The sequence below is a fragment of the Polypterus senegalus genome, chromosome 12 (genome assembly GCF_016835505.1).
Source record: "Polypterus senegalus isolate Bchr_013 chromosome 12, ASM1683550v1, whole genome shotgun sequence".
NCBI lineage: Eukaryota > Metazoa > Chordata > Cladistia > Polypteriformes > Polypteridae > Polypterus > Polypterus senegalus.
Genome location: NC_053165.1, coordinates 54,528,204 through 54,547,175, shown reverse-complemented (window position 1 = coordinate 54,547,175; position 18,972 = coordinate 54,528,204). Strand labels below are relative to the sequence as shown.

The window sequence follows — 18,972 nt, the reverse complement described above, 5'->3', positions numbered from 1 at the left end:
CACATTTGGTTATCTGCACAGTTTAATAAATCCTATCATTCAATGTACCTTTAATAATGGGCAGATGAAAGTAATGGCAAGTTACATATATTCACATTATCATAATGGAATCCAATACTGGATAGAAAAGGTCTCATAGAAAGGGGTAATAATGACCAACAGATATTTGTTCTACTTATTTTACCTTCAAATTAGCCAGTTTGCATTGTTTCTAAAACAATCTGAACAGCCTTTCACAATGTCCAAGCAAGTCCACCCTCAAACTGTCTGCTGTTCACAATTCTGGCCTCCCCTCATACTATCTTTTTTTCCAGACCAGTAGGTCACTTTTCTATCCCTTTGAAGGCACACCAAATTGACAGTCAAACTGCCAAGAAATAAGCCATCAGGGCTACTGTATACACACTCTAGTAATCAATGTACATAGCTGGGTCTCAAGACAAGCTTTATTAGTGTCCTTCTAGGGCTAAGGAGAATAAAAGGACCTGTATACCAAAGCCTCTTTCCACTTTCCATAATACATGTTTACTACTTTATTAACTTCAAGGTCCATGAGTAGGCTAAATGGGCCTACTGCCATTTAGAGGACTCATGATAGCACACATGTTTGGGTAGAATTCTTCTCTTGATAATACAGGATTTACATGACTATTAGTAGCTTTTAAATCTGTAATATATCTGCCATTATAAGGGCCCTGGGCATAGAACTGCCACCCCTACTTTTATAAACCATGATTAATAAACAGCAGTTGTGGCTAATATTTTTTAACTTAAATAAAAGTCTAAATACAGTGCAGTTCTCATATTCATTAATAATTTCATTGTTCAAATGTTAGGAACAATAAAGAACAGCCAAGTGGACAGTGTGCTATTTAGCTTTGCTTACATTTTCAACACGTACAGTGGGAAAAAAGGTGGATAGTAGATTGGCACACTTGGGGAAGAAATGTAGCTTTGATTGGGTTGTTTAAAACTGGGGTGAGATATGAATATAATTTCTTAAAAAACAATCTGGTGATAAAGTGATAGTTATTCAAATTATAACACTAAAAATCTAAAGGTACATCTCCAGGTGAATGCTTATTTTACAATTATAATAATAGATGGCCAGGAGACAGAAAAATGGATGGCAGCTTAGGTGTTCTTGTGCCACACATACTGAGAATGACCTTGCTACCCAAGCACTACTTTGTTTTGTGCCACTAGGGCAACATTTAGATTTTCAGGATCAAGTACTAAACTAATTTGTTCACGATTAAATATTACATATAACAATAATAAAATGAATAATTTTTGCATATCTTGTAAATGCATATACGGTATATTAAGCCATCAGAAGCATGTTCCTGATATATGTAAGGTATTGTGTACAATAAACCTTATAAAAGTAACACTATTTATAAACAATCACCCAATTGCTGCCTATATGGTGTTTACACATTCCCCTCCTGTCTGCATGTGCTTTCTTCAGGTACTCTCAGTTTCTTCTAAATCCCAAAGATGGGCAGTTCAGGTTGACTGAGGACTCTTAAATGTACCAGGAACAACTTTTCTTCAGTTTAAAGGATGCAGACAAAGCATTAGACGGTTATGCAATTGAACCCTTGTTACAATACAGTAATACAGTATATGTTAACTGACATCTAAATTGGCCTGAGATGATTGGTGCGTTTGTGTAAGCTGGTGTTCCCTGTTATGCCCTGGATCTCATCCAAGGTTGGTTTCTGTATTCATCTTCATGATGCTAGAACAGGCATCAGCAAAACTAAATTAAATAAGTAGGTTGTGTAAGTGGATGTATGGCATCATGGTATTTACAAAACATTTACTGAGTAAACACTTCAAAATATCTCACCTATTAGATTGTAACTTTTCATGAATTGTGATCAGTTTACTTTAAATCTTTTGGCCAAGTAAATGGACAAAGCATTCAAGACATTTGAAAATTCACCTCATCATTATTCTCAGCCCTCGAAAAACACTAACTAAAGATGTAAAGGAAGACACTTTTAGAAGTGCACATCACAATGCAACAAGGCCACAGACTGCTTGCAAAAGATGCAATGCGCAATATCATAAGCTTATTCGAAGGGGCTTTGCTATGGGGACCCGCTTAAATGAGAAACTAATGGGGATAAGACACCAGCTGGAGAATGTAATGCTGAGTCTGTTTTCTCTTCAGGTAGTGAATGACCTTGCAGGCTTAGCTCTTTCTGTGTGCACCAGATAAAAGGGACAGTCAGATATCTTAGTGGTGTCACAAGGCCTGATTCACACGAAATAGCAAAAAACTAGAGAAAAAGTGAAGGAGATCAGTCAGTTTTTTCTCCCTGAGTTTAGTATTTATTTGTTTATTTTGTTGCTTTTATTAAATATTTTGTGATTTATTTTGGTGAAAAGGTAATTTTCTTTCCTGTTGTACTGGACTGTTTTTTTAATTATTATTTTGTTTATTCATTGTTCATTGTATTTTTGTCTTCATTATATTGTTATATTGAACCCAAGGATGTGGAGCCATCTGACACTGCAGCTGAACTTTCTGGTTGTGTGGGCCTACATAAAGGCCAGTAATGCCTCAGAGTAATGCTTCAGAATCAGCAGTTGCGCTCATGTTGTTCCAGCATCTCTTTTGATTCTGCTTTTGGAACCTGCAAGTTGTGCTGGTATTTATTACCTTTATGTCTGCATGATTTGCTTTTTTAAGGTTTCATCCCTGTTCTGTTTTTTAATCTTTGGATAACAGATTTGGTTAGCTCTCTATTTGACTTGCCTATTGTTTTTAGGCAATATTTAGAAATTTGTTCTGCTCACTTTAAGATTATTTTATTTTAATTACTGTATTTTTTGAAATGTCAGTGTAGTGGGCTTTTTTCAATATTTTGCTTTGAGTTTATACTTTTTCTTCACATAACAAATGAAATCATTGAATTACTTGTTTTGTCTCTTTGATCCAGGAGTTTTTAAATGGTTCCCTCTTTCTTTAAATGTATATCTGTTTGTAGTTGGGGTTCTTGAAATAATTACAGGAAAATAAACAGCCACAAAGAACCATGCTCTTCACTGGACCTACATTTGGGCAAAATGTGAAAGAGTACATATTTTTCAAAAGGTCCTGAGGTGGAGCCCTTCCACTGCAGGAGAAAGCTGATGAGCAGGTCCACCTACTGCCCCAATGGCCCCAGTTTAGTGTGTGACTCCCACTCTTCACATGACCTTCCAAGTACCTCTTTAATCATATACCAAGCCACAACACAAAATCTGAAGAAACTCATATTTTATACAAACAAATACAAGCACAGCACCAGCTAGGCAATTAAAAAGAAATCATAAACAGTGAGAAGTGTGCCAGTGACCCGTTACACAACCTTTTTAAAATGTTGCCGGCTCGGTAGTGTCGGTGATATCTCCATACCGCATCTGCAATTGTTAAGAGAAACTTGTGTGTGATGTCAGAGACGTGAGACAAGCGGTTGCTGAATGTCATCAACAATGTAATTATCAGCTTTTTAACACATTCTTACAGAAGCTTCCCCCAGTGTTTAGTCGGTGCACAATAACGCATTGGTGGCATTAACTGTATGCTTACAAGATGACATGACATTGATGATTTCAACATGATAACCTCCCTCCATTTAACTCTATGATGTACTTGAAATGTTTTTAAATGCAAATAGACAGCATTAAAAATGTAACCTAGGGCTAGTCTCTATTTGTAATCACTTAAAAGCCTTTCCAAGTGTTTACGCACTAAGGCGTCTTAAAGGAACAGTGGTCAATTTCATCTTCATCCTTCATCTAGTCAATGAAAACACCACTCTGTTACTAAGTGGCTATTCTCAACTACGGCAAAACAAAAAGGTCTTATTTCTAAATACAATCAAGACACACATTATAGAACAGGCATTCTAAGCTTCATTTTATGCTGGCCTTAAAAGCATGTTGCTACTGTTGTGAAGAAATGTACAACAGGCAATTGAAACATGTACTGTGCTGTATGTGGGCAAGAGTATTGTGACCAGATGGGGGTGCTCTAGAGTAGTCAGTGAATCCAGAAGAGACACCAGTGAGGACCAGATGATGGTTAGGAAGGGTCACTTAATGACAAAAAATTTAAAAAAGACAAAGGATGAAAAAAAGGAAGAAGAATAAAAAATAAATAATAAAACTATATTTTTCTCAGATCACTGTAGCGTCCTTGTCATTAGACCCAAGCACTACTCAGGCTGCCAAAACCGTGCTAAAAGCATTCACTCATTTTGGAATAAAATACAATGCAAAGAAAGTTAAGAAAAGATATAAATAACACTCTTCTTTTTGCCTACCACTTGTCAAAAATACTATCCTCCTCTTTCACCTCTGCTCCACTCCCAACTCCATGCTCATCTTACTGAGGAATAGGAGGTTCTTTAATATTTATTCCTGGGAGTACTTCCAACTTCACTCCAGCCCACCAGAAAATACATCAGGGGCGCTCTCATTCCCACTGAGACTCAAGCAAACACTGCACATGTCTGAATGACATCCCCTTCAAGATGTACACTGCCATACACTACACTGAACTCAGTAGGTCTAATTTCCTTTACTATGCACAGTTACTGAGATGTCTTTTGAACTTTGGGGCCAGTCAGTACATGGTTGGTGGGGGTACAGTATGCAAAATCAATACCCCTAAAAAAACCAGAAGAAAAAAAATCTTGAATTTCAGGAGGCAGTCCTTAAGCAGAATATCCAAAAACTGACCAGTAGACCATTATAAAATAGGAGATAGAAATGTCCTTCATGGGGCATCATGTGTTTCACTTGAACCGTCCTGATCAGTGTTTATGATAAAGTATTTCTAGAACTCCCATGTGGAAACTATCAGAATTGAAAAGTAAGCAAAACATTTTCTAGTCACATGAATAATGTCTCCCACTGACTGAGCAGCGTCCTGTGCGCTTCACTGCTACAGCAGGAAATACCATCCAGTGGGAGTCAAAAAGGAATGCTAATTAAAATTAATAGTCGTTAGAAAAGACTGCTAGAAATCAATATCATATCAGATGGGCAAAACACAGAGGTCATCTATTAGGCACCCCAGCTGTCAAAGCTCCCTGCTCAATAACTCCTGTGTAATTAAGCCCTAATTGGCCAGCAGCACATAGGGGTTGGTAGTGTGCTGAGTCGGTTTATCATCCAAATTAAAGAAAATCAGCCAGCGTGAACCCTGGCTCTTTGTTACTAATGACCCACAACAAGTCTTTCACACACAGTAAATAACCAAGGATGGATTCAGCCACAGCTTTTCATTTCTCACTGTGATGTCACATGAACTCACACTTGTGGTTCAGTGGTTTAGGCTGCTGGTTCAATCAACACCTTCGATTCACTGTGTTTCCCTGAATAAGTCACATAACTGGTCTATGCTCCAACTGTAAAAAAAAAAGTAGATGAAAACATTTGTATTATGGCCCCGTCTTGGGAAGGTGTTTACTACAAAAAAAGGTGTGATACAAAATAAATATTGACTGCTTCATTATATTATGCTATGGATAAAACAAAATTTTTAACAAATGTCGCTAGGACAATTATTACATGACCAGTCTCTCTTGGCACTGCATATGATAAACATGTATGTGTGTGGCAAACTGGTGAATCTTCAATTGGCCCATGATCAGTAATAGAGGATGTGTTCATTAGTGTGCCATGTGACATCGAAAAATTTAAAACAGAAAAGCAAATTTAGATGATGGAAAGATGCTGTAAGTAGCCTTGGATGGACTGGGGAATATAAAGTAGTTAAATAATAAAAATAATAAAGTTTGCTCCCTAAACTCCTTTCCTTCTGAAGTAAAACATTTATATAATACATAAGTTCAAAGACTTAGAACATAAGGAGCTTTAAAGGCTTAACAACACACGTAGATGACATCATTATTGGTCACTGCTAAGCACAGTAACATCAAATATGGACCTTAACACTCATCTTTGCACGTAATGTAATGTTCTCTCTGATGATGAATAACATACCTTATACAAAAATCAGGTATGCCCTTTGTGTTGGAGGCACCTTGACATACTTTGATCAGGTCAAGACCCCAACATCCACTTCTTCAAGTACCCTTTGTGAGAAGTATTTCTGTACAGCTGCTTAAGGTTGTGTCCAGCTACCTTAATCCATTAATTCCTGCACCTGCTTAATCAAATTCAAATGTGCAAAGAGTTGAAGAGTTCTGTGGGGGGCCAAGAGGGTTGATGGAGAGTTCAGAGGGATATTTATCAGTGGACATCTGTACACATCTGTTAAGAACTAAGTATCAGATACCTCTGACTTTGAAATATTTAAAGACAAAATAAACCTTTTCTCAACATGGTGCTGTTATTAAAACAAGTATCCGTTGTCTGCTCTTTTTCGGAAAGAACCCCTTGAGCCACGTCCATTCAGGCATCTCTTACTGTCTCGCCCAGAAGCATCAGGCACAAGGCAGCAACCAATCTTGACTCATTGCAGGATACACAACAACATTCACTTTGGTCATCCATTCATCTACTTTTGAACATGCATAGTTCAGTTTCAAGGTGAAGGAAGTCAGAACATATTTCCTTGTCCTTTGCTGGGTGTGCTCAACTCCTGCCTGAAAGGAGGAACATATGTATTCACTAACCAGTCGCTGATAAATACATGGATTCATTTCTAGAAAGGGCCATTGTGAATAAAGCTGAAACCCACCCACCATCTTTAGAGATTAATCAAATATAAGCGACACCTCATTTCTAAGGAGACAAATCAGTACAAGTTCAAGATGAATAGCACTCCTGCTGGTGACAATTGCATGGTTTCACTGTAGGGAAGCTGCAGAGATTCCACAAGAGAAAAAAAAATAAAGAGTTCTAAATATTTTAGAGATACACAATAACAAATGGAGGACAAAACGTAACAGATTTAGTTCTGGTAGTTCCTGCACTCTCATGGCCCTGCTTGTCCTGCACAATAATTCAGAGTTGCCGGACCTGCCCTTAATACCAAGGGTGACTGTGACCCATCCATATCCTTATCTAAGCAGCTGTATATTGCCACATTTTTATTCTACTTCATTCAGAGGTCACTGATGCCCAATTGCAAATGTGATGTCAGTTTACTAAAGTAATGAAAACTAAAGCATTTCCCTTGTCAAGGCAGTTCAGCCTTATGGCTAAGGCACGGGGCTACAAATTGAACAAAGAGAATATACTAAATATAAATATTGTTGACAATTTGGCCACTCATAAACAACCCCTGAACTAAGTGTGAAATCAAAGATACCAAATTATACTCCAAAATACAAATGACAAGGAATTAGATAAAAGAAGTATGTGTCAAATTGATAGACAAGACAAAACCCTGGGCCTCCCATATCATTAGGATTGTGGGGTCTTGTGCACTTTCCCACCTAAGTGCAACCAACCTTCCATAATACAACCCCCTCTGTTACTCCATGCCTCTGGTCCCTTTCCCCTCATCAGTTAAACCTACATCCTGTCAACACCTGACTTCAAGGTCCCCAGCCTTAAGGCCAGCATGTCCATTTGCATATCTGAGAACTAGAAACTGTGCAGGCCACTAGAGTGAATGAATGCCATGTCTACAGAACCAACTTGCGATGATGTGTCTGCATTGTGACATAAAGTATTATTCATATGGAAGTACCCACTTGTGGAAATAAATGGATTATATGGTCAACAACATTGCTTCGGTACACTGTGGTATTCAGATGATGTTCACTTGGTATTAAAAGGCCTAATGTGTGTAAAGAAATGGTTTCCTACACATTTAGCTACCACCACAACCCTGTACTAATGACACAAGGAAGGATCTATCAATGAATGCATGCGATTTGTATCAAATTCTGTGTCAGAAGAAATCAAGATTTGTCAAACCAAACAACATTTTCGTAATCTTCAGTCATTCAAGTTTTGGAATTTCATGTGTCCACTGTAGACTCCTCTTCAAGTTTCTGTTGCTGTGGCCAATCTGCTTCACAGTCCAACATATTGCATGTTCACAGATGCCCTTCTGCACCCCACTATAGTAATGAACTCTTTTTCGGTACTTGGACTTTCTGGTTAGTTTAAATGAGTCTGGCTGTTCCCCTCTGACTTCTCTTGTTAGGTTTTTGTTTCTACTCACAGAATGGCTGCACACTGAATGATTATTTTTTGTTAATTGTGCCATTCTCAGTAAATAGCAGAGAGTGCAATGTGTGGTGGTCAGCTGTTTGTGAGATGCAGAGACTGTCACATCTGGCACCAAGAATCATAATGCAGTTGAAGTTACTTAGATCATGAGTCTTAGCCATGCTAATGTTTGATCAAACAGCAGTCTTAGCCATATTAATGTTGAGTCAGAAACCCCTCATATATTTTGACCAGGCATACATGCTAGCTGTCTGTCTAAACCAACATGATTAGCTATTTGGTACAGCTGATTATTTGAGTTAAAGAGCAGAGGACCTTAAACAGTTGCAACTGACTGAATGTTCATAGAATGATGAAACTGAAAACATAACAGTCTAATAATCGTGACTTACTTTTTTGGTCTGTAGTCTGGAATGGATCTATCCAGTGATATCCTATCACTAAGCTGGGCATTGTAGCCATACTCCTCATATTTGCTCTCCGATTCATGGCTGTCATCCCTTAAGGTAGCTGCCACTCCTCCTTGTCCCAATCCACCAGGGCCTTCCACAAGACCCATTGGTTTTGCAAGTCCTGAAAAGCAAAAACAAAGAAGGCATGCAGGATTTAAACATTTCATGTGGCACCCGTTATACCATCACAATGGCAGCTGACATCTCATCAATGTTAATACAGCAATTAGGACTTGGGAACATAAGAGTAACCAGTGGCTACATATTCTAATTACACAGCTAGAGGAGATGCTTCTCTTTAATGATATATTCCTTCACCATTGCTTAACAGCAGGTGGGGTAAAGACAATAATGCAAAAACATTTATTTGAATGAACCTGGTTACAAATAGATGTCATACAGCCTGTGTTATGTGGCAGAACAAGGAAGGTCTTGTCAACATGCCTAATTAAAATGAAAGCTTCCTCAAGTTGTTAAATATTTTCTGTAATTTTCTACAAATGGGACATGGGAAAGGAGGGAAGTACAGTACAAAGAGGTCAGGATGAGCTGTGAAAATCATGGCACAGACTTTGATATACACATATAGAATGCTTGACCGTGGTGAATGTTTGGGTGTGGGGGTGTGTGCGGGTAAATGTGGCCTTGATTTCGGGTAAGGCACCCCATGACCCTCAACTGAAGATTGCTGCTACATAAAATGGACGGAATGGAGGCTGAAGATTTTAATATCTAAAACAGAGCAAAGGTCACTAAAGTGCCCAAATGCATTTTCTCAGGTGGTAAAACAATCCACAAAAATTGGCCTCCCCAGCTATTCAGTGTTGCACCACACTAAAACACTTTTTTGGGAGCCATATAGGTGGAAGCAGGGAGCCTATTCTTTTTTTTCATAAGGCTCCTGGCAGAAGACTTTGTCCTTTTACATTGTAGTTAGGTTTCTCATCATTCAAAAAATGACTTGGCTACCTTGACGATATCTGTTAGACAAAATCCTTTTAAAGGATGGTAAACAAATGTCCCAGCTATTATAATATTTTAATTTGGGGGAAAAAACACAATTCAAAACACAACAATCTTACTTTCAGCTATTTCACTCCCTTCTCATCCATTAGCATTTTGTCCGCCTCAAAACCACTTTATGAAATACCGACTTCAAAACAACAGCATCAGCTTACTTTTGAGGATGGTCTCCATCACAACTATAACAGAATTAAATATAATTTCAACATTATGGGCAGTTTTTTAAGTTTTTATAATGGGAATTGGCCAATCAATTTAAATCAATTTTCTTTTACAGCAATGGAGTGTCTTCCACATGGTCCTATAAAGAACACAGTTTAATACAGAAAATAGACTGATAAGAGTTGTAAGCAGAATTTGATTTTCATTTCTTTAGATCTCAATATTGCATCATATCCATTGTGATGGAGTTGTTGGCACCACCGGGATTGCACAAGGAAGGAAAGGGGTAAGCAGTCAACCTCCAGGGAAGACAGAGACAGACAGAAAGTGAGAGTCACTCTGGCAGCAGCAAAGATGGAGCACATGCTAGTGTGGCAGCACAAGATCCACTAAGGGAGCTGAAGACTGTAGCAGGTCAATTATTATCCACATTTTTATAATAATTTTGTCTGGGTATTGAGAGCTGTGTGAAAGATTTTGAATGTTTCAAACATGGTCAGAAAAACAGTTACACTGAAAAAATACCAATAGATGAGTAAATAAAAGAACAAACCAAAATGGAGTAGAACATTTTGAACACTAAATTCTTCCTGGAAGCTCCAATTAACTTCCATTACATGTCAAATGCATTTTAAAATAAAGTTGAGCCAAAACTCAGAAGCTATACCATGCATGCCACAATGTTCTATATGCACAATGCAATGCTTTAAAGACATTGGCTTCTGCATATCACATGACTGGGATTGGTACATGGCAATTGCAAACAATATGATGACAGTAATTCTGTGGCAAAACAAAAAAATTAGTAACAATACAAGTCCAAAAATGAAAAATCTCAAGAAAATTAGGATAGTCTGCTACGTCTCTTCCTTTCACAATATCCAGACATTAGATACATTTAAAGATTCAGATTTGTGCCTCTGCATTCCTTATATTGGGTTAATTTCTACACAAGTTGCACAATTCACACTGGATAAATAATATTGTGAACGCAAAGAATGGAACAGATTTTAATGAAGCAAATTAATCAAAATAGGTATCTAAGCAACCTGGGCGGCATCATTTTCACAGCAATGAATCCCATTAGGTATTCATCGGTTTTGTTTATTCGATCCCAGACATAAGACCACAGCATTAAGAAAAAAGAGAGCAAAACAAGGCTTGGGTCGATACATAGATGATGAAGATGAGTTTGCCCCTAATTACCGGTTCCAGCCATGCAGGACTTGAAAGAGGAATCAACTACAGGTATCAACAAACACTGAGGGAAAACATCAAACAGAAGCTCAAAATTGAGTCTTTCTAATTATTTATTTAAGATATAAAATGATGTGTAGTGTCAAACATGATGAAAAGGGGTGTGAGGCCTTGAAAATGAGCAACAATCTATCACGGCCTTATCACACTGTCCAGAAGAGGCTCACCTCAAGTCTCCTAGTATCAACTACCACTTGTAGGCTTCAGCATAAGCAGGCCCAAAAATAGGGAGCTGGCTTAAGTTTGAAATTCAGAGAAAGTCCCAAAATATAACTTAAAAATACCTCAAACAAGAGAAAACTGTTAAAACTCTGGCTTGCACAGACAAGTCAACTAATATATCTTTATACATGAAGAATATTTTAACAGGAGAAAATCAAGGAAAAAAACTCAAAAGAACAAAAAAAGGCTTTTCCTAAAATGCAATTCAATGAACGAGTCCCAAATACTGTCCAAAATCAGACTCAAATAAAGAAGCAATAAAATACTGGAACTAACAAAACAAATCACATTTAAACTCCAATGAAAACTCAATGCTATGCTGTTGGGTTTCTCTTTCTTGATTTCTCTTTCTTAAAGTCAGAAGGAGGACCCAGCATTCATGATGTCAAGGCTAATCCTACCTCCTGGACATCCAACCAGAGGACTTGTATATTCGAGGTGTTTATGAAAGGTGGTGTCTCATTCCAGACTGACGCCTGAGAGTGACGGAGCTCTGAACCAGTACTTACAGTGATATGTTGCCTTATTTTACTTTACTTTGTAGGCCACATTGTGCAGTTTCCGCTTAAAGTTTTTTTGTTAATTAAATGGGGTGACCCAGCTGGTTCCCCAAAGTTTAGATAGATAGATAGATAGATAGATAGATAGATAGATAGATAGATAGATAGATAGATAGATAGATAGATAGATAGATAGATAGATAGATAGATAGATAGATAGATATGAAAAGCCTAACATGATAACTAGATTCATGCAACATTTTCAAACAATGATTGCTAGGCAGTGTGGTCAAACATATGCATACACTGCTCAAGCTTTATATAAGTCCTTATACCAGTGCCATGAATGGTACTACAAAGCCCAGTATTTGTTGCCATCACTTCTTTGAAATGTATTAGACTTTTGTCTATAAGTCTCTTCATAGTAAACTGTATCATAATAAAAAGAACAAGACAATTCTTAATTGAGTGAAAGATAATACATAAATAAATTGCAAATCAAGACAACTGCAGAGCACTTCAAATAGATTTTTTGCTGTTTAGCTGTATGTGCAAAATAAAGTATGTGTCAGCTGTGCATGTTGTACTAAATAAGCAATCTGAATTATCCAAAGATGCAAATTAAGAACCTGTTAACACTTGTAAATTACAACATGTCATGAAAAATATGCGTAATATGTTATGCTTCCAAGATTATAAGTCACCACAACAGGCCTGGGTCTGCTCTTTCTTCTCCATTCTTGGCTCCTTCTGCCCAGAATACTTGAAACTTGTTTCCTTTTTATATGCTCATTGTGAGCCTCATGTGTGAAGTAGTCATTTTGTTAAAGCATGTGGTATATTGTGTTCTCTTTTCAGAAATGACTGACTCATTTAGCAACTAGCTCAGCAGCTGACCATTTATGATCCAGTACTACGACATACAGCTGTTTTTCCAGTGTAGGAATATATTTAGAACTTTACAACTGTATATATATATATATATATATATAATGTACTGTATACTGGCCATAATATATACATTGTCACGCATGCGCGAGTAGGAGGCCGCGGACGGATCTTAAACCGCTTCGAAAGATGTCCGGCAGGGAGTGGCGGGGTACTAACCTTTCTCCTTTGTCTTCCACAAAAAGAGACGCTCCGCCATCATAGCCTGCCCGCAGTACATCCACTTCCGCCCTTCCTCTGCCATCTTTCCTGACGTCAGCAGTCCCATCCTCCCTCACGGTTCCTTCCCAGCATTCCTCTACTTCCGGCTCCTCCTCTATAAAATGGCCGCCGACCTCTCTGAAGGGCGTCGTGCATATGAACTGTTTTGTTTATATTTTGACCTGCTTTCTTTTGAGAATATTGTGGATTGTCTGCAATATACGGGGCCGGAAAACCCCAAACCTTTATGTTGTCTATTGCTTCATCTTTTACAACATATATATATTGTGGCCTGCAGGTGGTGTAGCAGCTCCCCAAACATGACACAGACAGACAGACACAGACACACAAGCTCAGTGGCACAACACAGGTTTTATTCTGCAGTGGGAAACACTTCCCAGCCATTTCCCAGTAAAGCAGTCAGCACTTTCTTTTCTCCTTCACTCTTCCTCTGTCTTTGCCCTTCTGCCTCCACTCCTCCTCCAGCAAGTTTCATCCCCGTTCCTCCTGACTCTGGTCCCAAAGCAGTGGCAGCAGGATTATTTTATCCTGCATCTGGGAGTACTTCCAGTGGCCTGATAGTGTGGTCTGAAAGCAATGCAAAGTAGGACACTACAGTCCTTGCAGCATTCCCTGAAACCAACAGGGCTGTATTGAACTCCCATGAAGTACTGTGGGAATCTGAGGCAGCGCTGCAACCCTAGGATGCTGCCAGCTAGTGGTCTGGGGAAGATAATACCCTGTGCATGTTCTTCTTTATGGTTCATCCTATATGGAAGCATCCTAGCCAGGTAAGGGCCCTGGGTGTCCTCCACATGGCTCCTCCACAGCTAAATCATATTAATAAGGTGGCACTGTGCCATAGTCATTACACTACTTCCTCACAGGTACAGCACTGAGGTTTTGATCCAGTTTCCAGTCATCATCTATGTGGCCATTGAATATTCTGTTACAGCCTGTGTGTGTTTTCCTCTGGGTACTCAGATTTGCATCCCACATCCACAAAAATTTGTGTGTTGGAGTTAAACGACGATTTTAAAATAGTATTCTGTTTGTGTCTGCATGAGGTGGAGAAGTGATGGACTATGTGGGATTTTTCTTGTGTTTTAAATTCTGGCAATAAGTAATAACTAAAAATGAACAGGCACCTTGTCAATATAAAACCTACCTACCTATAGATGTTTATTTAAAATATAAAAATACTGAAGCATTTTGAGTTATTCTATCAAGGAGATCAATCATGTTGACGCATTCTGTACCATGGCGGGTGCAGAAACAGTGTACCTGGCTGCATTCATCATTCACAATTATGGAGTCTTAACTAGGCAGATTGTAGTCAGTCTCTAAATGTTCACAGCAGAGCAAATCAAAGGTATGAAGCATCAATTTAAGACAACTGAACCACATAGGTCAAAGGCCAAAGAATTCTCAGTTATTTTATTTAAAAAGGCATAAACAGGACTGGTGAGCAATGCAGATTATTATCACTGAGACTCCTCCTTCACTTAAAAAGTGAAAGTATTTTATCTGGAGACATGAACTTGTAAACTTGTTAAGTAGTGAAAAGAAAAACAAAATTATTTGTAATTGTGACGTCTTTCTTCTGGGTGGTGTCGTTGCCTCATAGATCTAGAGTCGTCGGTTTGATCCTGATTATACTACTTGTGTTTTCTTTCTGAATATCCTGGTGTACTTCTACATATCATTCAGTCTAAGTGGAGACTCTACCATGGGTTTATAAGGGTGCCATGCTATGGAAAGGCACCCCTCTAGGGCTGGTTCCTGCCTTGTGCCTGGCACTGCTCCAATGAACTTCTAATAATTGTTTTCTTTTATTAGTTAGTTTAAAATCTCCCCAACCCCACCACCCAGTGAAGATGGCCTACACCTTTTTGTGAATTTTGACCATTATCACATTGCCTAGAATGAAAAAAGCAAGGCAAGTGTGAAGGGGCCGGCTAGATGGATCCTATCCTGGGAACTACTGCAACAAAAAATCATGAAGGTGTGGAAGCTGGCCCAGACACAGACAGTCAGACATGTTCATTTTCCCACCACACGTTTATTTATAGTTCCAAAAGTGCACCACAAACACTCCCCAAAGTCCAGGCCACACAATGCCTTACTTATGCCCCTTTTTATTCACACCCGGATGTGCTCCAGGCGCTTACCGGCAATCTCCCACCGACACGCCCCCATGTGGCGGAAGTGACGGCTGTATCCCCGGAAGCACTCCGGGTGTCCCTGCTACTTTTCCCCCTAGCACTTCCTGGTGTGGCGGAAGTGCTGAGGTCCAGGGCTCCAAAGGCATTGGGGCGCCCCCTGGCAGCGACCACGGGCCCCTACAGGGTGGAGCTTCAAAGCTCTGTACCCGTGGGCCCCAAAGGAACCAGGGCGGTCGCCCCTAGAAGGTCTGGGGAAGGCGCAAGCCCTCCTTCGGTCCTCCTGGGCGTCCCGGCCGGGTCGCCACCCCAGCCACCTCTGACACAGGTTAAGTCAGGTTGCTTCAATAGCCTTTGACTTCACTATGCTATATTCAGACATCTTTAACATGACACCCAGGCATTACTTTTTTATTTTTGAATATCATTGTGTTAATGCAGCAAATTAATATACCACATTTAGAAATTTCTCTAGTGTTTTTTATTATCACTTTCACACAGTATGCTCAAGCAAATACCAGCCTTAAATAAATTCATTTTGACAGGGCTGATATCCCCCAACAGTGCACTTGTGCCTTCACTTTGGAAGAAAGCAACCCCCACCCTGCCAAGTTCTCCATGCATTAACCTCTTGGGCTTCTTCAGCACATTTCCTCAAGTCCTCATTACTGTAACAACTGGCAGACCTTACCCAAGCAGAGAAAGCAGATGCACAGAAGGAAATTCTAAAAAGTTGCTGAGACGTCCCTATGCTATCCAATCCATACCTTTAAAAAGCTGTCATGTGCCTCTTGGAAACAAAGTCTACACTGGCCTTCACTCCTCAGAGAAACTGACCTGCTTCCAGCTGAACAACAGTTTGATTGAGATGTGCTTACCTGAAATGGCACATCCACAGGCATTCGGTGATATAGCATGTGCTTTTTTGGCAAATTGGCCTTTGATTGTCTACAATCCAGCATTATTGTATTTGACAGCTGCTGCTGCTAAAAAGACTTGGAAGCCTAACCACCAATTTCTACAATTCAAAATGAAAATGATCTTGAGCATGACAAGTAATTAAAGTTATCCTTTACAAATGTGCACCTGTGTCCCACTTTGGTTTAATTTTAATAGACAGATGCTGGATATTCAACATGTCCTTGACGACACTGCTCTAAGTGCAAGTATTGATTTATCTTTGTTGCTCTTAAGCTACACAGTCATACTGTTTAAGAGGAGAAATCGTTTTGTACCAGCAGCTACCATGTACAGTATTGTTGGACTTTTTCTGATTTATTGTGTTACAATATGCAACACAATTTAATAAACTGTTTTTTTAATTCGACAAATCCTTAAATATCAGATTAGTACTAACATTTCCTTTTCTAGAAGGTCAGAAAGAAGTGTTGGCCATCCTTATGCTGTTCAGGCTTCTTTTATTTTTATTTTTTTTACATATTGTAGGAGGTTAGGTCAAGAAAATGCTAAGAAATGAAGAACTGGTCAGTCCACCTTTTCTCTTTTGTTCAGTCTGAGCTGCACCCTTTATAGCTGAAAATCTGGTACACTCACTATAAAAGAATAGAAGAAACTGTGAGGGTGTTTATAACATGGAGATTCTCATTTTCTTCATTCAAAATGCATTTTTTTTATCAGATTTGAGACAATTGTCTCCTGGGAGTCTAAACATGATCTACAGAGGTACACAGCAGCTTGAAGCTGTTCTCTTGCAAAAGGTTCCATACAGTTAACAGCCCAATCATTTTGTGGAAACACTGCAATGCTAATGCTAGTCTTCTAAATTATCACCTTCTGTTAAACCCCCAGCAAGCCTGGAAGGAACTGGAGGTGAACTAAACAACAAGGAGACAGCTGGATCAAGGGGAAAAAAGGTCAGTACATTTGTGAAAGCAAACTGCAGCACAGACAGCTGGCAAAAATGAAACTGAAAACATATAGGAGTACAAGAAAATCAAAAGACAAGTAACTTGCAATAAATGACTGAATAAATTAAGTGACTGGAGACAAAGGCTGAAATTTGATTAATTCATGTCAGAGTAAATGCTGAAGCTCTCATACAGGACCAAGAAACATCATCTGCTGGGAAAAACGGGTGTGGCTTCGGGGAAAGCGAGCGCATCAAACACGGCAAATTTTATAATCAGCAATTTTGGATTAATTTTCCTTGAATACACAAATGCAAATACTTAGTAATCATAGCCCTGTGATCTTCCCAATGTTCACAAATGAAATATACCAGCATCTAACTCATAACTAGTGCAACTGGCACCATAAAAGACCAGTTCTAAAATTTGATCAATATTTAAAAAATTAGGTGTGCAATGATCTAAACAATTATCATTAATGGTTAAAACAAGACTAAATTCAAATTTGAAATTATGAAGGTAGATGATGGCATAATTTCAAAGTGCTTCATTATTTTTTAAAAAGCAGCATAGGTTTTTAAATGAGTTCTTGCTAAAATCTTTTAGCTCTGTCTTTTGGTCTAGTCTTAACAGTTTGTGCTCTTGGATTCTACTATAGTTTAACTGTTATTCTGAAATAATCACTGAATTTTAGAGATTTCTCTGTAGTATTTGCATTGCCCTTAGTAGATCTGTATTTATTATTCAACTTTTTTGCTTATTTACTTCACTTAAGAGCTTTTTTCTATCCTTTCATTTGTTATTGTTTAGCTTCCTGCTTAATTATAATTATTTAGTGGCTGATTCTTTATCTTATAAATGTACACTTTATTTCTGTTATTTTAAATTATTTGTGAATGTTCATATAGGAATAGGCACTTAATGGGTGGTCAATCCTGATATTAACCTTTTGGACAAGTCTCTGTCTGCCATAATAGTAGTACAGGAGGTTCTGGAAGAATATTTTCTGTGGATGGTTCCAAAATACTTGTAAAAGACAGGATAAAGTCAATAAAAATGAGCAAGCAATAACATTGCTCAGCTAGTGTCTCTCCTTCTTTAACATAATTAAAAGATTCAGAGAAATATAGAAAAAAGACAATGTGTAGGCACAATTTTGGAAAAGTCACAAGTGTTTTTTGGTAAAAAAAAACAAGACAATGAGAAAAACCTTCTTAAGTAAATTCAATGAAACATGTGGCTGTTAGGAGACTTCTTGCTCTTCATACCTAAAACACACTCTTAAGACCAAGCCTCTAGTTAAAAAAAGACTTTATTTATCAGTTCCTTTCACAAGCAGCTTTTTGTTCACAAATTAGTTATTCTTCCTCCTGCTCTAATCCAGACTCATACTAATCCAGCAGAAGATGAGAAGCTGCAACATTTTACAAAGAGATCTGGAAGTACTTCTGGCACGTCACAAGCACACATCAGAGGAATATCCAGGTCAGACGGATGAAGGCAGGGAAACTGCCCCTCAAAAGCTCTGTCCAGTGGCTGCAGAGGTCTCTGACAAAGCTGCTCCCTACATCAACAAGTCCAAAGTTTCCCTGCACAAATCAAATTTTGATCAGTGCCTCTCTGTGCACTGGAGGAAAACATTGATTTGGAAAGCAATCGTTCACTGCCAATCCAACATACTGGCACCTCGTCTGGGAGGGGATACCATTGACCAACTCTGCTGGGGTGCTAGCCTATTTCCATCCTCCTTGATAATGACAATTATCACACAAGTCTTTATTATCACGATAACATTAAAGACTAGAAAAATGTTGCTTAGATTTAAATTAGGTCACTTCTCTAGGAAAAGAAGAATATAAGTTATTTTTATATATAATATAAGAATAGAATTCTTTACAACACCTTCATGTACCCTTATGCAGTTCACACTGTATTTTTTTAAATGTGGAAAATCAAGTTCATTTGCAAAGCTTTCCTCCAATGAAAGAGGAGATACAAAAACAGCTCTACACAAGAAAAAAAA

General features: G+C 38.5%; 1 protein-coding gene across 1 annotated transcript in view; it reads right to left on the bottom strand.

Annotated features, from left to right (window-relative positions):
* Positions 1–18,972, bottom strand: part of galnt9 (polypeptide N-acetylgalactosaminyltransferase 9) — a 185,824-nt gene that overhangs the window by 139,027 nt on the left and 27,825 nt on the right. The window contains exon 2 of the mRNA XM_039772186.1: positions 8,547–8,727. Coding sequence (XP_039628120.1) covers positions 8,547–8,727 — 181 coding nt within the window. The remainder of the gene's footprint in view (positions 1–8,546; positions 8,728–18,972) is intronic.